This window comes from Mauremys mutica, unplaced genomic scaffold (assembly GCF_020497125.1).
Source record: "Mauremys mutica isolate MM-2020 ecotype Southern unplaced genomic scaffold, ASM2049712v1 000206F_np12_subseq_1:328963_obj, whole genome shotgun sequence".
Classification (NCBI taxonomy): domain Eukaryota; kingdom Metazoa; phylum Chordata; order Testudines; family Geoemydidae; genus Mauremys; species Mauremys mutica.
Genome location: NW_025422883.1, coordinates 221,035 through 246,943, shown reverse-complemented (window position 1 = coordinate 246,943; position 25,909 = coordinate 221,035). Strand labels below are relative to the sequence as shown.

The 25,909-nt window shown below is 48.8% G+C and overlaps 1 protein-coding gene across 5 annotated transcripts in view; it reads left to right on the top strand.

Moving 5' to 3' along the window:
• Positions 1-25,909, top strand: part of LOC123357018 (rho GTPase-activating protein 19-like) — a 53,543-nt gene that overhangs the window by 16,886 nt on the left and 10,748 nt on the right. For 3 of the 5 annotated variants that reach the window (XM_045000281.1, XM_045000279.1, XM_045000278.1), the window contains exon 2: positions 10,194-10,459. The exons of 1 other annotated variant lie outside the window; for it this stretch is intronic. In XM_045000281.1, coding sequence (XP_044856216.1) covers positions 10,194-10,459 — 266 coding nt within the window. Of the gene's footprint in view, positions 1-3,692; positions 3,728-10,193; positions 10,460-25,909 lie in introns of those variants that run through there. One more of the 5 variants, XM_045000280.1, reaches the window with a different exon arrangement.

The window sequence follows — 25,909 nt, the reverse complement described above, 5'->3', positions numbered from 1 at the left end:
TTAACTTCTGAAGAGCCGCATGTGGCTCCGGAGCCCCAGGTTGGCCACCCCTGCTCTATAGAATCATAGAAGTGTAGCTGCGGGTGGGCGGCCGTGCCTGCGGATGATCAATGTAAACAAACTGTCTCGGGCCCCGCCAGCGGATTACCCTGACGGGCTGCGTGTGGCCTTGGACTTTGCAAGTGGACTCCCCTAGTGCCAGCTTTCAGAGTGGCCAGTTGGGCTTTTGGGATAGGTGGCGGCTTGCGCTCGTGTGGAGCCTGGCCTAGTGATCCAGCGTTGTCCATAAACAACACAAGGGGAATTAATGTGAGAAAGAGTGAAGGAAATGCCTCCCTCCCAGGGGGTCTCTCAAGCAGGTGCCCCCTTCCCTCAGGGGCTGCGAGTGCCGGTGGGCTCTGTTTCCAGACCTACCCCCAGCTGAGCTGCTCTGCTCCCTGAGCATCTCTTGCATGTGGGGCAGGGCTGGCTGAGCCCAGAGCCGCTCCTTAACCCTTTGTTGGCCAGTGTGGGGTTTGCATACCCCATCACAGCATATTTTTGAGGCCTTCCCAAAACACCCTTGCGGTATCCTATTACCTATTCCTATGAACCCATCTGCAGTTCTTCCATTTTCTGTTCCCCGTTCCATGTTTCCCTGGATGCCTGGCCATCTCTGACTGACACAGCTGGAAACAGCCTCCAGTCTCCTATTCCTGCACTTCAATAGGCCTTTTAATTTATAAAGGTAACTTTATTAGTGACCCTTCCTCGCACACAAAGGTGCCTAGGTATCGTTATTGGTAATCAAAATGCAAATGTAAAGCAGGACCCCATTTCTGCACAGAAATAAAGCCCTCACAGGCATTTCACACAATAATCCTGTTAATCTGCAACACCGCAGAGTGTGTAACCTTCAGACAAAGCCCAGTCTTCCTGCCTGCTATACCCAGGGTAAACAGAGCGAATGGATGTGCCCCACCGACACACAGTTCACAGAACAGCAGCAAAGGGGAGACAGGCATTTGCTCAGACATGTTATTTCTATTTTCTGCCTTGTTTTTAATTAGGATTTCTTTCATCTCTGCTTTTATAGACCACTCATCACCATGGTATCTGCGTGCCTTACATCATATCAAAGTACACAATAAAGGAACAAATGGCTTGTTCTCCTTCCCACTCCCCTCCCCCTAATTAGCCCAAGGTTTTAATGTTTGGTTGGGGGTGGTTTTGTTGTTATGGAGAAAGCTTGGACAAAGCAGTGGGCTCTAATTTTACTCAGAAGATTCATGGTGAGCCTAGCACCTTCTGGGAGTGAGTTCCACAGTGAGGGACAAGCTGCAGAATAAGCTATCAGGCACACAAGGCTCACTCTAGGGGTAACAGTTCCATTATTTCAGTGGAGAGCAGCTGTTGTCAGAGGTCACAATCATGCAAGATGAGTTGATCCCTTGTGTAGCCTGAGTCAGTCCTATGGAGGTCTTTGAAGATCAGGACTAAAGTGAGACCTCAACTAGCAAACTATGGTTCCTGAGTTTGTGGAAAGAAAGTTTGGGAAGCAAACAAATGGGATAATGTAGTAAGGAAGTGAATGGAAAATGTCTCCAGGAAAGAGATGGGATGTGTAACTGAGCATTGCCGTTATAGTGGGATACATGAGAAGTAAGTTCTATTGACTTAATGGAGTTACATGAGTGTAAAATCTTTGTTTGTGAAGTTAGAAGCAAGCCCAGACAATGTAAAGCCAGAGCAGAACATCAACGGGGGTAAATCAGGAACTGAGTGAGAGGAACCATTTGCAAGCAGTGATGGAAGGCATGGAGCACAGACCCTCCTGGCTGGGGGAGGGGTAAAAACTGGGATGCTGGAAGGCCAGAAGGAAGTTAACCACTTGAGTGCTCTCTGATGTACCTGGCAGATGGGGGAAAAGTTCATCTCCAGTGCTATGCTGTGTACCTCCTACCTAGGTTCTTAATGAAGTCCCAGTGTTCCATCAGAGTCATTGCACAGTGGGAACGCCCTAACATTCAGCAGTAAAAGGGTTAACGTTTATGACACAATTAGTCAGAAAATGGAAGAAAGACTCCACACGTAATAATAAATTAGAAATGTTTAGAACATAGGAGACAAAGGTTAATGAAGGAAACGGTGAGGTCACTAGGAGATATCAAGGGTTGAGGGAGACGCAGACAGTACTAAATAGAAAAATGTAATGGATTCTTTGCCTGGGTCCTCACAAAGGAAGATGGGGACACAGATGCCACAAAGGCATATTTTTCAGGGACTAAGAAGTTTGAGCATTGGCCTGCTAAACCCAGGGTTGTGAGTTCAATCCTTGAGGGGGCCACTTAGGGATCTGGGGCAAAAATTGGTCCTGCTAGTGAAGGCAGGGGGCTGGACTTGATGACCTTTCGAGGTCCCTTCCAGTTCTAGGAGATTGGTATATCTCCAATTATTACCTTTACCTTTATCTCAGAAAACTGAGATTGTGCCAGAACAAAAATCAAGGAAAATCAATGAGAATGTCCGGAGACAAAGTTCCAGGGTCAGACAGGATTCATCCCAGATTTCGGGGGGTGGGAAAGAGGGACAAAACGAAAAGGAGGAACCTGTAGTGAAATGATGTGAAGTACATTATCTTCTAGTCCTTTGGTACCTAAATATATCTCCTCTATTTAAGAGAGGGTTAGGGAAGCCCTAATGAACATTTATTATGGAGACATTAGAAATTACTCTATAATTTACCTTTGGCATTAACGTTTTTAATAAAATTACTATTGAATTAACAGAGTTAACATGTGTCGTCAGCATGGAAGCATGTCCTCTGGAATGGTGGCCGAAGCATGAAGGGACCTACTGAATGTTTAGTGTATCTGGCACATGAATACCTTGCAATGCCAGCTACGAAAGTGCCATGCAAATGCCTGTTCTCACCCTCTGGTGACATTGTAAATAAGAAGAGGGCAGCATTATCTCACATAAATGTAAGCAAACTTGTTTGTCTTAGCAATTGGCTGAACAAGAAGTAGGACTGAGTGGATTTGTAGGCTCTAAAGTTTTACATTGTTTTGTTTTTGAGAGCAGTTATGTAACAAAAAAAATCTACATTTGTAAGGGGCGAACCGCGGCCACTTGGAGTTGCGGGTGGCTGTGCCTGCGGACGGCCAATGTAAACAAACTGTCTCGTGCCCCACCTGCAGATGACCCTGACGGGCTGCATGCGGCGTGCAGGATGCCCACCACTGGTCCAAGGATATGGCTTTAGCATGATTGAGAGACATGGTGACGGCTCTGTAATCACGACAAAATGGAACCATGCTTCAACCCAGACAGGAGACCTAGTGACATGGCTTCACTTGTCGTGTAGATGAGTTAAACTGGGGCCCATTTGGTAGGTTCCTGTTAGTTAGATTACTTAAACCCAAAGTGTCCCTAATTCATATCCCTGGTTTCCATGCAGATGGAATTGTTTGCCATGAGACTCCAGCTACACTGACCTTTGGGAAGTGACATAATCAGTTTGTCCAGCTTTTCTTTTCACTTTTGTCTCTGTGTGACGGCTGATGCCCAGTGTGTGCCAAGGGGGCCCTTCGGACCCAATAATGCACCCTTGTGTCTTGTAGCATGCGTGGAATTTGCATAGGCTGTGCTGGGGCAGGCGGGTGTCTTTGTTGTTGGAAACAAGGAGCAAGTTCTTTTCTCAGTGTCTTTGCTTCCCAATGCCTCTCCAAAAGCTCTCGGCATTCATGTAAGAGATTTGGTTTTCTATCTGTTTTTGCATTAGGGATTATTGAATTTACTGAAACTAACCTCTGGAACATGCCTAGTGAGCCTGTCGGTTGCTCTAGGTTGGAGAGATTTGATTTTAGCGCAGTGGGTTTTCTCTTTGCGAATCTAGAGATGTAATTAGCAGTGGAGGGAGCAGATAGTTTGTGCTGCTTGATGTAGTTGTTAGAAAGTATTTGCATATCTACTGTGTGGGGAACAAAAACTGCTAGTGAGCGAATAACAGAGCAAGGGTCATTGCAGGCAGGGTAGCTGGGTCTAAATATGAAACCATCTCATAAGGATGGCGGGACTGGGTCAGATCAATGGTCCAGTTAGCCCAACATCCTGTCTTCCAACAGTGGCTAGTGCCAGACGCTTCAGAGGGAATGAACAAAACAGGACATTTGAATTATGTATCCCCTGTCATCCAGTCCCATCTTCTGGTAGCCAGAGGTTTGAGGACACCCAGAGCGTGGGTTTGCATCCCTGACCATCTTGGCTAATAGCAATTGATGGATCAATCCTCCATTAACTTATCTAATTCTTTTGTGAACCCACTTACACTTTTGGTCTTTAACATCCCTTGGTAATGAGTTCCCCAGGTTGACTGTGTTGTGTGAAGAAGTACTTCCTTATGTTTATCTTTAAACCTGCTGCCTATTAATTTCATTGGTTGATTCCCAGTTCTTGTGTTATGTGAAGGGGTAAATAACACATTTTCTCCACCTCATTCATGATTTTATAGACCACTATCATATCCCCCCCCAGTCCTCTCTTTTCCAAACTTAACAGTCCCAATCTTTTTAATCTCTCCTCCTATGGAAGCTGTTCCATACCCTTGTTGAGAATATTTTGCTAGCTTGGCAGCTGGTAGTGTGGAAAGCTAAAATGTTTAGGTTTTTAGAATGGGTTAATTAGGCTTTGAGCTTTGTTTTGAGAAGTTGGCCTTGGCTAGTTTTATGAAGTTACAGCTGCGGGTGTGTTAAATTTGTTAACCAATTAGCAACTGCTTGCTTGCCTGCTTTAAGAGTATAAAAAGCATGCTGAAAATAAATAAAATACTCTCTGCTTATAATCACATGGGTTGTCAAACTCTGTCCCTGCTCCTCTGCGATGCAACATACCCTGATCATTTTTGTTGCCTTTCTCTGTACTTTTTCCAATTCTAATATATGTTTTGAGATGGGGTGACCAGAACTGCATGCAGTATTCAAGATGTGGGAAAACCATGGATTTATATAGTGGCATTTTCTGTCTTATTATCTATCTTTTTTCCTAATGGTTCCTACCATTCTCTTAGCTTTTTTGACTGCTGCTGCAAATTGAGTAGATGTTTTCAGAGAACAATCCATGATGATTCCAAGATCTCTTTCTTAAGTGGTAACAGCTAATTTAGATCCTACCATTTTGGATGTATAGTTGGGATTATGTTTTCCAATGTGCATCGCTTTGCATTTATCAACATTGAATTTCCTCTGCCGTTTTGTTGCCCAGTCACCCAGTTTTGTGAGATCCCTTTGTAACTCTTCACACTCAGTAGGAGGACTTGTGTTGGATCAAAGTGGGTTGTTACGGATTTCAGGACAGAGCTCTGTCGTTGTTGGGAAGAATTGGCACTTGTGTGTGGTTTTAAACTCTTGTAACATTGTGAGTATGGGGAGATCAATCAGCAGGTGTCTTTGGCAGTTGGTACTGAATTGCTCCATCTTGGTCTTAAGTCCTTAGGTGCAACAAACGTCTGAGAAACCCATCAGGTGATACTGGAATCAGTAGCATGCTGCCTATGCTACCCTACAGGATGCAGCTGTGAACTCCTTACAGCTTGTTACTCTTGAGATGATTCTGCCAGTCTCATCTGCCTTGAATCCTTTCAGTCTCCACTATTCTCTCAAAATAGCTCTCATCATGCCTGTGTAGTAGTGACAGCAGAGAGGGTTTCTGTTGGGATTCTCACTCAGCACAAATTGCAGAGTGCTGGCTGCAAGTCCGTGGTTTACAGTGATTCCAGCAAGTGTTTTCCACTGCGGAGTCTTAAGTCCCAAGTGGGGATTGGTCCTGCTTTGAGTAGGGGTTTGGACTAGATGACCTTCTGAGGTCCGTTCCAACCCTAATCTTCTATGATTCTCTTGTCGCTTATTCTGGTCACACATCCTAGAAATGACACCACAGTCCTTCGAGTGCTTGCTCATGTCAATTCCATTCCAAGTGTGTGCAGTCATCGGAGATTTTTGCCTCTAGTGGTATTCGTAGGGCCTGCTGTGATGCCCCCTTGAGTGCCATGCTCATGCGTCAGTATATCAGGCCCGCCAGCCCTATGCCCTCTCAGTTCTTTGTTACTGCCCATGGTGGTTAGTCAGAGCGCCTTTCCTTGCTTAGCAAGGGCTAGCAGTTTTCGTCTTCGGACTTCGTGCCTTTGGGCCTTGTAAATAGTTCATTCTTTAGTAGTTAGTGTTCAATAGCTGTTACATGTTCATAGTTCAGTATCAGAGGGGTAGCCGTGTTAGTCTGGATCTGTAAAAGCGGCAAAGAGTCCTGTGGCACCTTATAGACTAACAGACGTATTGGAGCATGAGCTTTTCGTGGGTGAATACCCACTTCAGCAGCTGCCCCGCTACAACTGCCACTTTGGCCGGATCTGCTGTCCCAGAACCACGGCAGTCTGTTGCACCCAAACCTGACAGCGCTGCACTTGACGGCTTGGCTACTGCGTGGCTAAGCATGGACGAACGGGCATGCTCGGCCCGTGTTCAGCAGGTCTTGCTAGGCATCAGGAAACCCTCCACCAGGGCAACCTACCTGGAGAAGTGGAAAAGGTTCACATGTTGGACCTTGGAGTGGCGTATTCGGGCCTCGGAGGCCCCGCTGCAGGATATCCTGGATTATTTGCTGCACCTCAAGCTCCAAGGCGTGTCCCTCTCTTCGATCAAGGTCCACCTGGCTGCCATTTCAGCATTCCATCCTCTGTTCCAAGGCAGGTCTATCTTCGCCCACCATATGACAGCGTGGTTTTTGAAGGGTCTGTAGTGCCTCTATCTTCACAGCCTGAATCTTGTGCTGTCAAGGCTCATGGGATCTCCCTTTGAGCCTTTGGCTTCCTGCTCTCTCCTGCTTCTTTTCTGGAAGGTTTCATTCCTGGTCACGATAACGTCGGCCCGTATGGTGTCTGAGATCAGGGTCCTTGCCTCGGAGCCACCCTGTATGGCAGTGGTCCTCAACCTTTTTCGTCTGGCAGGCGCCAGACAAAGGACCGTGGCAGTGGTCGAGCATCCACTGAAATGCCGCCGAAATTCGGCAGCGACGCCTCTGGATGATGCTGCTTGTCGGCGGCAAGTGGCGTCATCCAGAGGTGGTGCCGCTGAAATGCCGCCAAATTTCGGCAGCATTTCAGCGGATGCTCAACCGCCGGCCAGGACGCGCCTGCTGTATGGTCTTCTACAAGGACAAGGTTCAGCTGTGCCCGCACCTGGCATTTCTGACCAAGGTAATTTCCCAATTTCATACTGGCCAGGACATATATTTACCAGTCTTAATTCCAAAGCCTCATGCATCAGATGAGGAATGCAGGCTACATACCCTGGACATCCGGAGGGTGCTGGCCTTCTACATAGATAGAACAAAGCCATTTCATAAGTCAATGCAGTTGTTCATTGCAGTGGCAGACAAGATGAAGAGTTGCCCAATGCCTGCTCAGAGGATCTCATCCTGGATCACGAGTTCCAGCCTGCATCCGCCAGCGATAGTAACGGCACGCTCAACTAGGGCACAGGCATCATTGGCAGCCTTCCTGGCACAGGTACCGAGCCAAGAGATCTGTCGAGACGCTACCTGGTTGTCCGTCCACACATTCGCGTCTCATTATGCACTGACCCAGCAAGCTCGAGATGACGCTAGCTTTGGCAGAGCTGCAAGCCTGTGAACTCTGAGCCCACCTCTGTTGATGCTGCTTGTGAGTTGCCTAAAATGGAATCAACATGAGCAAGCTCTCGAAGAAAAAACGGTTACCTACCTTTTATAACTGTTGTTCGAGATGTGTTGCTCATGTCCATTCCATTACCCACTCTCTTGCCCCTCTGTCGGGGTTGTCAACAAGAAGGAACCGAGAGGGCATAGGGCCGGCGGTGCCTGATATACCAGCACATGAGAGCGGCACTCATGGGGGTGCCATGGCTGGCCCTACAGATATCGCTAAGGCAAAAATCTCCAATGACCACACATGTGGGCGCACACACACCTAGAATGGAATGGACATGAGCAAGACATCTCGAAGAACAACAGTTATTGAAAAGGTAGGTAACCGTTTTTTCTGCCTTTTAGGTCAAAAATGCTGTAACGAAACTGCCTTTGGCGGGACACTTCTGAGAGTATCAATTCAGGACAAATTGCTTAGACCAGGGCAGTCACAGCCCCAGGCTGGGGTTCCTTTACTAGCTGAGGCACATCAAACCAGCCAAACAGAGAGGACTTTGGTCTCACCCCCCTGGCTAACCAGAAGTCATGCATGCAGTTCCCTTAGACCCTCCAGTTACCCAGTATCACCACCCGCACCACTCCTTGTGGGGATGAATGGTTATGAAAACCAATACCCCAGTAAAAGAAAAATGGTTCTCTCGATCCCAGAGGACCAAGCCCCAGACCAATATACAAGTCAGATCTTACCCACAAATCACGCTGTTGCCAATTTAGAATCTAAAACCTAAAGGTTTATTCAGAAAAAGAAAGAAATATAGATGAGAGTTAAAACTGATTAAATGGAATCAAATACATACAACAATTGCAAAGTTCTTAGTTCAGACTTGTTTCAGGCTTGATGGGATTACTGCTGATTTTAAACCAATTAAGTCTCTAGAGTATAAACATCCCAGCTGGGATGGGTCATTCAGTCCTTTGTTCAAAGCTTCAGTTTCAAGCATAGTTTCTCCAGAGGTCAGAAGCAGGATTGAAGACAAAATGGAGAAGATGCAGCTGCCTTTTATAGTCTCTTGCCATGTGGCCTGTGTTTCAAACACAAGCTGCCCAGCACATGGCTTGAAAGCCTCCGAGTTCTGTCCATAGGCATGTCCCTGCCTGCCTTGCTGAGTCATAAGGTGTATCTGCCTTCTCTCAATAGGTCAGTTGTATAGCTGATGGTTCTTAATGGACTATCAAGCAGGTGAGGCAGTGCTGATGCCAAATGGTCTGGGGTGTCACCCGGAAGCATAGCACAAGTTTGAAATACAGACAGTATAGAGCCAATACTTATAACATTAAATACAAAATGATACCTACATACAGATAGCATCATCATAACCAGCAAATCATAACCTTCCCATAGACACCTTACGTGACCTCCTTTGTACAAGACTTGGTGCCACTCTGGGACCTTGGTTGTAACAATGATCTCTACGGTCACAGTTCAAGTCAGTAACGTCACAGATGCATATAGTTGTTCACATAGTTATTGAAGCTCACAAATAACAGGGAGACAATAGATTGTAGATTGAGGTTACCTTTCTATGCGTGGTATGGGATTTTTTTCTGTCTTCTCCATTCGTTGCTATTTGTAATTATTGGTTTACCGCAGAAAAAATATGTTTAACACTCCCCACTGGGGAGTTAAATGTCTGCGCACATTTGGCGCTGTGCTACCAGTGTGAACCTTTGTGAGAGCTAGAGGAAAGTGTGGATATTTGGATGCTGACTGTCAGTGGTGTGTGTGTACATCCCAGACACCCCGCCTTTGCCTAAATGTAGGGCCCCGCTAGGAATTTGCCATGAGCATGTAGGTAGTGCCTGAGATAAAATCAAGCCAATTCCAACTGCCCTTGTCTTTGGTAAGAGGTGCAGCTAGTGGAGAATCCAGTCCTAATCTTGATCTGAGTGCACTTGGGGCCTGCAGTTTCTGCGGGCCTTTCTTTCTGTTAAAGATAAAGGTAGTTGCAGGCTACATTGTAGCATTCCATGTGTGGCTGTGCTTCTGTTACCTGGTGTATGTTCGCTGGGGATATGCTCACTGTCACACAAGTAATAGTTGCTCTGGTAGTGTGACTAGAGCCTTCAGGTTTAAAGTTTGGTTAATGATTAAAATAGCTGCTTTGGGGTGTTTTCCCCTTTCTCTGAGATTTAGTGATCTGAAATCTTGCTGGCAAGGTTTATTAGACAGAGTTGTGAGACAGTTGTACTGTTTTGTGCATCTTGTCTTGAGTACAGTTGTTAATTATAATGTTAAAAAACAAAACCGAGAAGAGCTGTTGTCCCAGCTCTGCTGAAGCTACGCATGCTGTTGATTCACAGCAAGCATGGGACAGGAGTGGTTCTGAAGAACACACTGGCACCTCCAGTGCGAGTAGATGTCTTTTCCAGAGTGAGGTTGGTCCGGAGGCCTGTGATCTGGGATTTGGGGGGGACACTGGCTGTACGAGTGAATTCTGGAAGAAATGCTTTACAACCTGTCTCCTTTTATTTCCCAGTGATGCCATCTGCAGGTTTGTCATCTGCAATGACTCCTCCCTCCGTGGACAAACAGTCATCTTCAACCCTGACTTCTTTGTGGAGAAGTTGCGGCATGAGAAGCCCGAAGTCTTCACAGAGCTGGTGGTCAGCAACATCACCAGGCTCATCGACCTGCCGGGAGCAGAGTTGGCCCAGCTGATGGGGGAGGAGGACCCCAAGCTGCCTGGTGGCATTGGCTCAGCCTCTGGATTCTTTCGGTCCCTAATGTCTCTGAAGCGTAAAGGTAGGCCCTGTGCTCTGCCTGGCAGCTGTCGCCATAGTCTGATGTGGACCACCGAGGTCCTGGATCAGATTCCATTAGCTATACCACGTACCACCCTCTCTCGAAGCACTCTTGGGAGCCAGGCACCTTGCATGTGCTCCTTGTTGCATCCAGCTGTTGTCACCTCTTCTGTTTAGATTGTAAGCTCTTCAGGACAGGGCCTGTCTCTCTGTGTTCATTCATTGCCTGGCACCCTGGGGCTGTAATCCCAGACGAGGGCCCCTAGCCTGAAGGAAGAAGCCAAACCAAGAGTGCATCTAATTAGCAGTCAGTGAATACAAGGTCGCCCTTTCTTTTGTTTCTGCTTGATTTGTGGTGTCTGACTCCAGGGGTAGCTGCAGGGAGATCGCTGCATCTGTTCTCGTCCTTCCCAAAGCAGCAGCCTGCCTTGGGGAAGTCGTCTTATTGAGTGTTCAGATTCCTGTTGCTCCCCCAAGCCCCCGTGAGAAGGCAGCCCCCTTGTGCCAGAGTCCGTACAAACGTGGGAAGACGTGCTCCCTGCCCTGAAGAGCTGGCAGGCTGAGCATGGTTAGTCTCTAACTGGGTGGTTTATATCAGACTTGGGCAGGTCTACGCATTCAGTCAAATTGAAGGGGTCCAAGCGCCTTCCTTCTGCCTCTCAGGGTTCTGAGCTTCCGTTCAGAACTTGCAGAGTTTTCCTTGGTTTAGTTTCCCAGGCGCAGGAGGCCTTTCATATTGACAACCAGGCATTACTAAAGGCTGAGAAAATAGAAAGCCAGAGGACCAGTGTGACGTTGTGGACCTCGGGGGAATACCCTGCACCCCCATGTTCATCTTTATAATATGATTGTGTGGTGTCCAATGCAAAGTTTGTCAGGTCGGGTGTCTTCGGAAGGCTCGTGATGCACTGTGCATTGTTGTTATAGTAATTGTTGTTACGGCAATGTGTTAGTAATGTTATAGGTTGTAATTTCATATATAAAATTACGAGGCTGAAAATATATCCTCCTGGCTTAAAACAAGCCCAGGCAAAAACTCTCCAGGAGCAGAGAGGCAGTTCACACCTCATCAGGGCATGTACGGGGCAAACCCAGCCCAGCCTCACAGGAACAAAGGACACTGGCCTAGGGCTTGTCTACACTGGCACTTTACAGCGCTGCATCTTTCTTGCTCAAGGGTGTGAAAAAACACCCCCCTGAGGGCAGCAAGTTGCAGAGCTGTAAAGCACCAGTGTAAACAGTGCCCCAGCGCTGGGAGCTACGCCCCTTGTTGAGATGGTTTTTTTAGAGCGCTGGGAGCTGCAACCACACACGGCATGATAAAGCGCTGCCACGGCAGACTACCCCCTAGGCAGCAACAAAGGATCTGTTGGGCTCTGGAGTGAGTCACCCCCCTTCCCTATCGCCTAGAGCTGGAAGGGACCTTGAAGGGTCAGCGAGTCCAGCCCCCTGCCTTCACTAGCAGGACCAATTTTTGCCCCAGATCCCTAAGTAGCCCTCTCAAGGATTGAGCTCACAACCCTGGGTTTAGCAGGCCAATGCTCAAACCACTGAGCTATTGGTCAGTTGTGGGCTACGATGAGGTGATGCTCACCTGACCCTGAAAGGGGGGCGGGGGCAAAGCCAAGACTGAAGAAAGAACATGATAAAAGGGAGACACGTTTGCCAGGCTCCTCCTCCTCTCTCCCACCTCCATCTACAGACACCGCCACCAAGTGACTGAAGCGCTGATCAAAGGGGGGAGCCAGGCTGAAGGGCAACCAGGCAGCCTGTGGTTAGAAACTTCTGTTTGTAAGGGCACTGAAAGTGTTAAGAGCAGCTTAGAATGTGTTCTGCTTTTATTTCATTTGACCAAATCGGACTTGTTGTGCTTTGACTTATAATTCCTAAATCTATCTTCTGTAGTTAATAAATCTGTTTATTTTACCTGAAGCAGTGCATTTGGTATGAAACCTGTCAGAGCCTCCCCTTGGGATAACAAGCCTGGTACATATCAATTTCTTTGTTAAATTGACGAACTCATATAAGCTTGCAACGTCCAGTGGGATAACAGGACACTGCAAGATGGAGGTTCCTAGGGTTGTGTCTGGGACCAGAGATATTGGCTAGTGTCACTTGGTTGCAAGTAGCTGGGAGCAGTTTACACGCCAAAGGCTGTGCGTGACCAGCCCAGGGGTGGGGGTTCTCCCAGCAGAGCAGGGTCAGGCTGGCTCCCAGAGTTAAGGGTTGGAGTGGCTTAGCAGATCACCGGTCCAGATAACACCAGGGGAATGTCACAGTGGCAGGCTGAGAATGAACGAGGTCAGTCTCTAACTGGGTGGGTTATATCAGACTTGGGCAGGTCTACGCATTCAGTCAAATTGAAGGGGTCCAAGCGCCTTCCTTCTGCCTCTCAGGGTTCTGAGCTTCCATTCAGAACTTGCAGAGTTTCCCTTGGTTTAGTTTCCCAGGTGCAGGAGGCTCGTTACTAAAGGCTGAGAAATAGAAAGCCAGAGGACCAGCTTTGTCGAGAAACAATAATTCTCACGCTCACCAGGTGCCAAACTCTGGGCTGGAGGGAAGGGCCTGTTTCCGCTCAGGATTCCTGGAGTTAGGCACCTAAGCCAGATCAGCCCTTTCTGGCAGAACACAACCAACCAGAGTGAAAGAGAGACCATCCCTTTATAACCAGTAGCTGCAGGGACTTGAAGCCAGCTCTCTCACGCCCCAGGAAAGGGCCCTAACCATCTGGCTATTGAGCATTCTGGGCTGGAGCTCTCCTGTTGACGCTGGTCCACTTTGTGTACATAATTAAACATTCGTTGGGGGAGAGAGATTGACCCCGTATCCCACGGTCAGGGGACTGATTGCTGGGTTGGGGTAAGCCAGGTTTGAGTCCCTGCTCCAAGTCAGGCGAGTGGAGATTACAGACCTGGGGGGGTTACATCTGAGGTGAGTGCCCTAACCACTGTACTGTTGACTCAAAGGGGGAAAAATACATGCCTGCTCCCCAGACTCTCATCCATGCTGTCTTCTGGGGGGGTTAGTCCTGCTCAGAGCACACCTATTGTATCAGGCCACAGGTGGGGGAATGTCTGCTTTGAGAATCCCATCACGGCTTAGGCGTGAGCTAGGGCTCTGGGCAGCTCGGCAGCATCAGGACTTAGCTGGCTTTGCTCGTGCCCAGCCGTGGAAACTTAGGCATGTAGGGTACTTTACTGGCAGAAACATAGGTGCCTGGGAAAAAGAGGGGCCTACAGGTTAAGTGGCAGCAGAGCTGGGGTTTTGTGAATTCCAGTAGTGCCAAAATGTTGGACTTATATGCCTGAGAGGCAGGTAGGTGCCCAAGTCCCTTTGTGAATCTAGCCCTTAGTCTTCAAATGTTCTGAGATCTATTTAAATGCTCTGCCTTTTCTTCCCATTGCCAGTTGGCACCCACAGCACGGTCTTGGCACTATGTCCTACTGGACTTGCCAGCCTTTCCAGAAGTATTTCTCTGTTGCCCACGTCACCCTCCCACGCATCAAGGCAGGTCCAGACATTCGTCCTAAGTTTTCTCTCTCCACCCAGCTGGGCAAAAACTAATGAACTCAATCTGTGCACCCCTGATACCCACTTACCATCAGCCATGGCATCCCATTTAGACCAGCTGCCTACTGAAAAGGCATAGCTGTGGGCTGCTGCTCTCAAGTAGCTGCAGCTGTAGCTGTGCCTAATTGATTTGAATTAACCTGCCTTTGAAGGCAGTGCTGCCTCTTTAAAGCTCTTATGATGCTCTCTTGAGAGAAGAGTTGTCAGCCTTTTAAGGAGGTTTTATGAGGCTGCCTCCTTCTTTTGTTTGGTGGTTTTATTCATTGTGTTCACCTAGAGCAGGAGTGGGCAAACTTACTGACCCTCTGAGCTGCATACAATAATCTTCAGATGTTCGAGAGCCGCAAGACACACACAACCTGCCCCGTAGGGTGGTGCCTGCTGGGGCGTGGGGCTTCTGCCCCAATGCCCAACTGATGGTCTAAAGCCCTGAGGCCCCCCTCCCTGCAGTGCAGAAGCCCCTAGTCCCAGCACCCCGCTGCAGGGCAGAAGCCCTGAGCTCCCCCTGCCCAGTCTTGTAAGCAGAGAGTAGGAGGGGGGAATACGTGGGGGGCTCTGGGAGCTGCACTTTAACTGTAAAAGAGCCGCATGTGGCTCATGAGCCACAGCTTGGCCATGCCTGGTCTGGAGCATTGGTTCTTCGAGCGATTGCTCACTAGGCGTACGTGTGCCGTGTGCATGGCAGCCAGAAGGCTTTTCCCCTAGCAGTACCCATCGGGTCAGTCCAGGTGCCCCCTGGAGACACGCTGCCGAATACAGGGCCCTGCCGACCCACCGCCACCTCAGCTCCTTCTTACCGCCTGTGACGGTTAGCCGGAGCGCTCGTTATCTCTTGCTTCGGCAAGCGCTTCTTTAGCAGTCTTGAACTTTTTCTGTAAATAGTTAGTGTTAGTTGGTGTAGTTTTGGTTTGGGGGTACGCCCCCCCTCTCCCCAGGGTTTGAACCCTGTGCAGCATGTGGCAAGTCTGTGCCCAGGAGTGACCCCCACACTTCCTGCTTGAAGCGTTTGGGGGAGAGCCACCAAAAGGAACGCTGCAAGATCTGCAGGGGATTTCGTCCTAGGACTCAGAAGGAGAGGGATCAGCGCCTCAAGATCCTTCTGATGGAGGCTGCCTTCCGTCCCCACTTGGGCCCTGGGTCAGCTAAGCCGACGCTGAGCACCTCGACGTTGGTGCGCAGTGTGCTGGCACCACCGATACGTGAGTTGGCATCGAGGTAGGACTCTGCCAGAGACCCTCGGCACCAGCACAGTTCCCCACAAAGGGGATCCATGCAGGGCAGTGGGCAGCACCGTTCGCAATCCTCAGTGCCCCACAAGAAGAGGAGACCTAAAAGGGGCCGCTCCCATGCCCAAACCAGCGCAGAAGTCCGCCGCCGTGAGAACCATGGCAGGCCACGTGAGTTTGAGTCCTCCAGCTAGGGTCCCATCGACTCCTGCCCCAGCACAGGACCAGTTGAGTCTGGGCCCCCAACACTCCCCTCTCCGAGAAGGCTGCGATCTACAGTTACCTTCCACGCTGGAGGCGTTCGAGACTGCCAAGGACCTCATCACCTTCCCGTCACCGCCTTCCCCTCCTAGGCGAGCTCCGTCTCAGCAGCACCTGTGAGACCCTCAGTGCCATCCAGAGGCAAGCCGTGATTGTACTGCGCCAGTCGCCATCCCCATGGCACCAATCACTGGTACCATCCACCAGTGGACGGATAGGGGAGCCGCACTGGTCCCCGAGTTCCAGGCACCGCTGGGCACTGCTTCTCCATGGTCATCTTACAGTGAGTCCTCGGAGTCGGAAGTGGAGTTCTATAGGTCCAGGAAAAGCAGGCGGTCCAGGTCTGATAGACGCAGGCAGCAGCTTCATCCAGGGCTGGAGCCTGGTCAGTGGCAGGCTCCCGCCCAGTGGTCTTTCTGGACCCCCTGGGTGTTCTGCCAGAGCCAGAGGTCCCATTCGAGGTCAGCGTCGGTGGCCTCAGCATCATACGTGCCTCTGACACCTCACCCGGGGCAGGACCAATCATTTGCCATGCCGGGACTGAATGCGCCGGAAGACCAGGCACTGCGGGATCCCCTTGTTGCCGAGGGCAGAGAACAGGACCTGCTCCCATCTAGGTCCTCGTCCTCATCCTCGCCTGATGAGGCGATGGCAGGAATGTCGATGACCCCGGCTGTGGAGGACAGCAGGGTGGCGCAGAACCTGGGGATCCAGGCGGAGGAGGTCGCTGAGACATCAGATTCCGTGGTGAACATTCTCGCCCCCTCTGGTCCCTCCCGTATCACCCTGCCACTTATTAAGACCATACAGGACACCACTAAGACACTGTGGCAGACCCCTGCCTCCTTACCACCCACAGTGAAGAGGAATGAGCGAAAATACTTAGTTTCCTCTAAGGGGTTCAAGCATTTGTACACCCATCCCTCGCCAGAGTCTCTAGCAGTAGCCGCGGCGAATGAGCGGGAGCACCAAGGATATCAGGGCCCTTCCACAAAAAAATGGGAGGCTAAAAAGCTGGACCTCTTTAGGAGGAAAATTTATTCCACGGGGGGCTCCAGCTCTGAATTTCTAACCATCAGGCTGTCCTCAGTAGGTATAGTCACAGCTCGTGCGGAGCGATGGTGAAGTTTATGGTGCTTCTCCCGGAGGACTCCAGGGCAGAGTTCTCCTTGGTAGAGGAGGGTAAGCTCATTGCCCGCACCTTGCTCCAAGCAGCCCTCGATGTGGCTGATTCAGCCACCCACACCATGGCCTCTGGGGTAGCCATGAGGAGGAGCTCCTGGCTGCAAGTCTCAGGGCTCTCATATGAGGTCCAGCAGACTATACAGGACCTCCCCTTTGAGGGCTCGGCCCTCTTTTCAGAAAAGACTGACTCTCGGTTTCATAGCCTCAAGGATTCGAGGGCCACCCTCAAGTCCCTGGGCCTGCACGCTCTGGCTACACAATGGAGGCACTTTAAGTCGCAACCCCCGCCTCGTTTTTACCACCCACAAAACAGGCAGGATTTTTCTCAGCGGCATAATAGAAACAACAGAAAGAGGCCTCCCCTTTCGTCAGCTCTGGGCAGGCAAAACATCCTCAGGCCAGAAGCAGAACTTCTGAAGGTGCGCCCGGGGGCGACACACCAGTCTGGACTCTGGGTCCATTCCCCCCTTACCTTTTTGTGCCGACTGTCCTGCGTGCGCGCAGATTACATCGGATCACTGGGTACTCCGCACAGTAGAAAGGGGATACTCCCTCCAGTTCTCCTCCCTCCCTCCCTTCCACCCCTGTTCAGGGACCCTTCTCACGCACAACTCCTCACGCAGGAGGTGCACATTCCTAGCGCTGGGGACAGTGGAAGAGGTTCCTCAGGAGCTGAAGGGCAGGGACTTCTATTCCCAGTATTTCCTAATACCGAAAGCCAAATGTGGCCTCAGGCCCATCCTAGACCTGCAAGAGCTCAACAAGTTCATAAAGAAACTGAAGTTCTGCATGGTCTCTTTAGCCTCCATTATCCCTTGGATCTGGGGCACTGGTACGCCACCCTTGACTTGAAGGATGCTTACTTTCAGATTTCAGTAATTTCATCCCACAGGAGGTACCTCAGGTTCGTGGTGAACCACAGTCGTTATCAGTTCACAGTCCTTCCATTCAGCCTGTCAGCAGCTCCTTGAATGTTTACTAAGTGTTAGTCTATAAGGTGCCACAGGATTCTTTGCTGCTTCTACAGAACCAGACTAACACGGCTACCCCTCTGATACTAAGTGTATGGCAGTTGTGGCTGTGTTCTTAACGCTAGCATCAGGTGCAGGTGTTCCCGTACCTCGATGACTGGCTAATCAACGGCGGCTCCAGGGCGCAAGTGGAGGTGCAAGTGAGCTTCATAAGGGCTACTTTTGACAACCTGGGCCTTCTACTGAATGTACAGAAGTCAACCGTACCCCCCCGTTCAGTGGACGGAGTTCATAGGGGCAGTATTGGACTCTACACAGGCGAGGGCATACCTCCCGGAGTCGTGTTTCCGGTCCCTGTGTGACATCATACGAAGTCTCAGGCAGTTCCCTACCATCACAGCAAGGAATTGCCTAAAGCTTCTGGACCACTTAGCTGCTTATACCTATGTAGTATTGTAACGGGTCTGACTCACCCCTGTGGCGCCTCCTGCTGGTGACTCTGGGGAATTAGCTCTTTCCAGCGTTCGGAGCGCCCTCTGCAGGCCGGTGATCCCCCTGTCATCTCCTGGCCCCCGTGTCCCTCCCAGGACCCCGGTGCCCCTTTAACCTTTAACTGGGTTTCCCCTTCCCAGGGGATCCCCCACCCTACTATCCCCACTTCGCCTCAGTAGTGGCTATTGCTCAGTCTCTGTCTAGCCCCCGTTCGCTGGGGCAGACTGCAGTAGCCAGCACTCATCATCGGCAAAGGGGGTTTGGACCTGCTGCCTTGGCCTACCTCTAGGTTGCCCCCTGCAACCTGCCAGTACCTTTTGCCCTGTGCTAGGCCGCAGCCTGGGGTTTTCTAGGCTGGAGCTTCCCCAGCTCCTCAGCCTTTCCCCAGCCCTGCTTCACCCTAGGTACCTTGTCTCAGTTCCCTGCAGCCAGGCCCATCTCCCTCTAGAAACAGAGAGAGACTGTCTGGGCTTCTGGCTTACAGCCTTTATAAGGGCCAGCTGTGGCCTGATTGGGGTGTGGCCCAGCTGCAGCCACTTCCCCCAATCAGCCCAGCTTGAGAGCAGCAGCTCTCAAACCCTGCCAGGCCGCTTTTAAACTTCTTCAAAACCAGGAGCAGGGGTCCACCCTGCTACAAGTATAGCACGCCAGACTGAGACTCTGACCTCTTCAGGCATGGCTGGCTTCAGTGTATCGGCCTATTCAGGACAGTCTAGACAAAATCGTCACTTTACCTCGACCGGTCCTCAAGTCCCTCCTATGGTGGCTCGATCCGCAGGTGGTGTGTGCGGGTGTCCCCTTTGCCAGACCACAGCCATTGCTTTCGCTGGTGACAGACACATCAGTGTTGGGTTGGGGCGCGCACCTGGGAGACCACAGGTCTCAGGGCCTCTGGTCCTAAGCGGAGTTCTCATTTCACATCAATAAGGACAAGGTTCAACCTAGACTACATCTGGCTTTTCTGCCTACGGTTGTCTCCCGGTTTCATGTTAACCAGCATATCTTCCAGTTTTCTATCCTAAGCTGCACACAAGCAGCGTGGAGCAAAAACTTCACTCATTGGACGTTCGCCGCGCATTAGTCTTCTATATCAAACGGATGAAACCACTCTGGAAGTCCATTCAGCTGTCTGTCGCAGTAGCAGATGGAATGAAAGGGCTTCTAGTCTCCTCCCAAAGAATTTCGCCATGGATCACATCCTGTATCTGGGCATATTACAATCGGACGAAGATACCTGCCCCTCCACTTACAGCATGCTCCACAAGGGCATTCCTGGCCCAGGTTCTGACCCAGGAAATCTGCAGAGCTGCGACATGGTCCTTAATCCACACTTTCACCTCGCATTACGCCATTACCCAGCAAGCTAGAAATGATGCAGCCTTTGGCAGAGCCGTGCTACAGTCAGCAAACCTCTGAGCTCCAACCCCACCTCCAAAATTTAGGCTCGGTAATCACCTAATTGGAATTGCCATGAGCAATCACTCAAAGAAGAAAAAACAGTTACCTACCTTTCCAGTACCCACCCACCTACCCCTCTGTCAGAGCAAACTGCCAAGAAGGAACTGAGGTGGTCGCGGGTTGGCGGGCCCTATATTTGGCGCCATGGAGGCGTGACTCCAGGGGGCGCTTGGACTGACCCAACGGGTACTGCTAGGGGAAAAACCTTCCAGCTGCCATGCGCGTAGCGCGTGCACACCTAACTGGAATGGACATGAGCAACATATCTCAAGGAACAACCATTACGAAAGGTAGGTAACCGTTTTTTTAATAGCTTTCAGAAGTGATGTCTCCACCAGCCCAGGTTCCATTAAGAATAGCTCAGAGAGCTTGACCTCTCTTGATGCAATCTAGAAGTGTTTTCACATCCATACTACAGCTGTGTAGGCAGGTGTTTCAGAGCTGCAATTCTAGGCTAGAGGAGAAGTCTCTCATCATGTTAAGATATCTAGCCTTTCCCGACACTAGCAAGCACCTCTCTGGGAAAACTCGGTTCTGAGTTAGGTGCCCAGGCTACTTATACAAGAAGAGCATAAGAACGGCCATACTGGGTCAGACCAATGGTCCATCTAGCCCAGTATCCTGTCTTCTGGCAGTGGCCAGTGCCAGGTGCTTCAGAGGGAATGAACAGAACAGGGAAATTTCAAGTGATCCATCCCCTGTTGCCCAGTCCCAGCTTCTGGCAGTCAGAGGTTTAGGGACACCTGGTGCATAGGGTTCCCTCCCTGACCTTTTTGGCTAATAGCCCTTGATGGACCTGTCCTCCATGAATGTATCTAATTCTTTTTGAGCCCAGTTATATTTTTGACCTTCCCAACATCCTCTGGCAACAAATTCCACAGGCTGACTGTGTGTGATGTGAAGAAATACTCCCTTGTGTTTGTTTTAAACCTGCTGCCTATTCATGTCATTAGTTAGGTGACCCCCAGTTCTTGAATTATATGAATAGGACAATAACACACCAGCCATGATTTTATAGACCTCTATCATATCGACACCCTTAGTCGTCTCTTTTCTAAGCTGAACAGTCCCAGCCTTTTTAATCTCTCAGATGGCAGCTATTCCGTCCCCTAATCATCTTTGTTGTCCCTCTCCAAACCTTTTCCAGTTCTAAAATGTCTTAACATAAGAACATAAGAAAGGCCGTACCGGGTCAGACCAAAGGTCCATCTAGCCCAGTATCTGTCTACCGACAGTGGCCAATGCCAGGTGCCCCTGAGGGAGTGAACCTAACAGGCAATGATCAAGTGATCTCTCTCCTGCCATCCTTCTCCATCCTCTGACGAACAGAGGCTAGGGACACCATTCTTACCCATCCTGGCTAATAGCCATTTATGGACTTAGCCACCATGAATTTATCCAGTCCCCTTTTAAACATTGTTATAGTCCTAGCCTTCACAACCTCCTCAGGTAAGGAGTTCCACAAGTTGACTGTGCGCTGCGTGAAGAAGAACTTCCTTTTATTTGTTTTAAACCTGCTGCCTATTAATTTCATTTGGTGACCCATAGTACTTGTATTATGGGAATAAGTAAATAACTTTTCCTTATCCACTTTCTCAACATCACTCATGATTTTATATACCTCTATCATGTCCCCCCTTAGTCTTCTCTTTTCCAAACTGAAGAGTCCTAGCCTCTTTAATCTTTCCTCATATGGGACCCTCTCTAAACCCCTAATCATTTTAGTTGCTCTTTTCTGAACCTTTTCTAGTGCTAGAATATCTTTTTTGAGGTGAGGAGACCACATCTGTACACAGTATTCGAGATGTGGGCGTACCATGGATTTATATAAGGGCAATAATATATTCTCAGTCTTATTCTCTATCCCCTTTTTAATGATTCCTAACATCCTGTTTGCTTTTTTGACCGCCTCTGCACACTGCGTGGACATCTTCAGAGAACTATCCACGATAACTCCAAGATCTTTTTCCTGACTCGTTGTAGCTAAATTAGCCCCCATCATGTTGTATGTATAGTTGGGGTTATTTTTTCCAATGTGCATTACTTTACATTTATCCACATTAAATTTCATTTGCCATTTTGTTGCCCAATCACTTAGTTTTGTGAGATCTTTTTGAAGTTCTTCACAATCTGCTTTGGTCTTAACTATCTTGAGTAGTTTAGTATCATCTGCAAACTTTGCCACCTCACTGTTTACCCCTTTCTCCAGATCATTTATGAATAAATTGAATAGGATTGGTCCTAGGACTGACCCTTGGGGAACACCACTAGTTACCCCTCTCCATTCTGAGAATTTACCATTAATTCCTACCCTTTGTTCCCTGTCCTTTAACCAGTTCTCAATCCATGAAAGGACCTTCCCTCTTATCCCATGACAGCTTAATTTACGTAAGAGCCTTTGGTGAGGGACCTTGTCAAAGGCTTTCTGGAAATCTAAGTACACTATGTCCACCGGATCCCCCTTGTCCACATGTTTGTTGACCCCTTCAAAGAACTCTAATAGATTAGTAAGACACGATTTCCCTTTACAGAAACCATGTTGACTATTGCTCAAGAGTTTGTTTTTCTATGTGTCTGACAATTTTATTCTTTACTATTGTTTCAACTAATTTGCCCGGTACCGACGTTAGACTTACCGGTCTGTAATTGCCGGGATCACCCCTAGAGCCCTTTTTAAATATTGGCGTTACATTAGCTAACTTCCAGTCATTGGGTACCGAAGCCGATTTAAAGGACAGGTTACAAACCTTAGTTAATAGTTCCGCAACTTCACATTTGAGTTCTTTCAGAACTCTTGGGTGAATGCCATCTGGTCCCGGTGACTTGTTAATGTTGAGTTTATCAATTAATTCCAAAACCTCCTCTAGTGATACTTCAATCTGTGACAGTTCCTCAGATTTGTCACCTACAAAAGCCAGCTCAGGTTTGGGAATCTCCCTAACATCCTCAGCCGTGAAGACTGAAGCAAAGAATCCATTTAGTTTCTCCGCAATGACTTTATCATCTTTAAGCGCTCCTTTTGAATTTTGATCATCAAGGGGCCCCACTGGTTGTTTAGCAGGCTTCCTGCTTCTGATGTACTTAAAAAACATTTTGTTATTACCTTTGGAGTTTTTGGCTAGCCGTTCTTCAAACTCCTCTTTGGCTTTTCTTATTACACTCTTGCACTTAAGTTGGCAGTGTTTGTGCTCCTTTCTATTTGCCTCACTAGGATTTGACTTCCACTTTTTAAAGGAAGTCTTTTTATCTCTCACTGCTTCTTTTACATGGTTGTTAAGCCACGGTGGCTCTTTTTTAGTTCTTTTACTGTGTTTCTTAATTTGGGGTATACATTGAAGTTGGGCCTCTATTATGGTGTCTTTAAAAAGGGCCCATGCAACTTGCAGGGATTTCACTTTAGTCACTGTACCTTTTAACTTTTGTCTAACTAACCCCCTCATTTTTGTATAGTTCCCCCTTTTGAAATTTAAGGCCACAGTGTTGGGCAGTTGAGATGTTCTTCCTACCACAGGGATGTTGAATGCTATTGTATTATGGTCACTATTTCCAAGCGGTCCTGCTATAGTTACCTCTTGGACCAGCTCCTGCGCTCCACTCAGGATTAAATCTAGAGTTGCCTCTCCCCTTGTGGGTTCCCGTACCAGCTGCTCCATGAAGCAGTCATTTAAAGTATCGAGAAATTTTATCTCTCCTTCATTTCGTCCTGAAGTGAAATGTTCCCAGTCAATATGGGGATAATTGAAATCCCCCACTATTATTGGGTTCTTAATTTTGATAGCCTCTCTAATTTCCCTTAGCATTTCATCATCGCTATTACTGTCCTGGTCAGGTGGTCGATAATAGATCCCTACTGTTATATTTTTACTAGAGCATGAAATTTCTATCCATAGAGACTCTCTGGAACATGTGGATTCGCTTACGATTTTTACTTCATTTGAATCTACACTTTCTTTCACATATAGTGCCACTCCTCCCCCTGCACGACCTGTTCTGTCCTTCCGATATATTTTGTACCCCGGAATGATTGTGTCCCATTGATTGCTCTCAGTCCACCAGGTTTCTGTGATGCCTATTATATCAATATCCTCCTTTATCACAAGGCACTCTAGTTCACCCATCTTATTATTTAGACTTCTGGCATTTGTGTACAAGCACTTTAAAAACTTGTCCCTGTTTATTAGCCTGCCTTTTTCTGATGTGCCAGATTCTTTTTTATGTGACTGTTTATCATCTGATCCGGCCCTTACATTATACTTCTCATTCCTCTGCTCCTGACTATAACCTGGAGATTCTCTATCATCAGACTCTCCCATAAGAGAAGTCTGTGTCTGATCCACACGCTCCTCTGCTCCTCCTATCTTCTTTGAGATAGGGCGACCAGAACTGCAGTATTCAAGGGGTGCGCGTACCAGGGATTTATACAGAGGCATTGTGATATTTTCTGTTTTATTATTTATCCCTTTCCTAATGGTTTCTAACATTCTGTTAGGTTTTTTTGGACTGAAACTGCACACTGAGCAGATGTTTTTAGAGAACGATCCACAATGACTCCAAGATCTTTCTTGAATGGTAACAGCTGATTTAGACCCCATCATTTTGCATGTAGAGTTGGGATTATGTTTTCCAGTGTGCATTACTTTGCACTTATACAATGCATGGGGAGATATCAGTGCCTAAGAATGGGATTCACAGACGCCAGCAAGCTGAGGACCTCAGCCTACCCTAGCCACTAGGGAATGCCCAGGAGAGGGGTGAAGCCTCAATCCCACCCTGACAAGGTGCACCTCTACCCCGATAGAATGCGGTCCTCGGGAGACAAAAAAATCTCACTGTGTTATAGGTGAGACTGCGTTATATTGAACTTAAGGTAATAATTGGAGATATACCAATCTCCTAGAACTGGAAGGGACCTTGAAAGGTCATTGAGTCCAGCCCCTGCCTTCACTAGCAGGACCAATTTTTGCCCCAGATCCCTAAGTGGCCTCCTCAAGGATTGAACTCACAATGCTGGGTTTAGCAGGCCAATGCTCAAACCACTGAGCTATCCCTCCCGCCCAAACTTGCTTTAGCCCTCTCTGTTCCTTGTTCCCTGACCGCCCCCTCCAGAGACCCCTGTCCCTAATCACCCCCAGGACCCCACTGCCTACCCAACCCCCCTGTTCCCTGACTGCTCCGACCCCTATCCACCCCTCCCCGTGCCCTGACAGGTACTCACCGGCAGCGGCGGGAAGTGGAGTGTTAGGATATAGATATTCAGGCCTATCTGCAAAGGCCTATACTTTAAGAATTTAGGTGTATTCTTATCACTTAGCTAGTTATAGAGATATAAAAGAAAGAATGAAAATCACTGTCTGCCGGTGTAAGGGCCTTCTCTCACTGTGACAGTCTGAGGCCCGGTTTAGTCATATTGAAATCAGGCAATCTGGGGCTGCTAGGAAGGTGAGCCGATCTATCACCTCCAGAGAAAGGGAAGAGCCTAGAAGATGTAAAAGGAAACATTAGTTTGATAGCATCCTGCCAGGCAAGAACTCACTTATCAATAGCTGGGATGTGAAATCCTCATTTCTGTGTTGTTCTGTCGCTGCAGTCTCACTTCCCTATTGGTTGGCTGTATAATCTCGTCTGGTTCTGAGTGTGTTTGTCTGCTGTGTAATTAATTTTGTTGGGTGTAAACCAGTTAAAGTGGTGGGATATAATTGGTTAAATAACCATGTTACAGGATGTTAGGATTGGTTAGTTAAATTTCATAAAATGATTGGTGAAGGTATAGCTAAGCAGAATTCAACTTTTACTATATAGTCTGCAGTCAATCAGGAAGTAAGGGGGGTGGGTTGGGAACAGGGACTGGGGGTGGGGGAATTGGGATCATGTTTTGCTAAAGGGGGGAATGGGAACGGGGGATGGGAACAGGAACAGGGACACAGGCAAGGCTCTGTGGTGTCAGAGCTGGGAAGGGAGACACTGAGGAAGGAAACTGGAATCCTGCTTGCTGGAAGTTCACCCCAGTAAACATCGAATTGTTTGCGCCTTTGGACTTTGGGTATTGTTGCTCTCTGTTCATGCGAGAAGGCCCAGGGAAGTGAGAGGGTGAAGGAATAAGCCCCCTAACATGGAGCAGCCCGGCCCCAGCCCGCTCCACTTTGCCACCTCCCAGCCGCAGCGCTCCACTTCCTGCCGCAGGTGAGTGCAAGGAGGTTGGGGAAAGGACGCCCCCCGCACTCACCTGCAGCGGGAAGCTGAGCGCTGCGGCTGGGAGCTGACGGAGTGGAGCTGGCTGGGGCTGGGCTG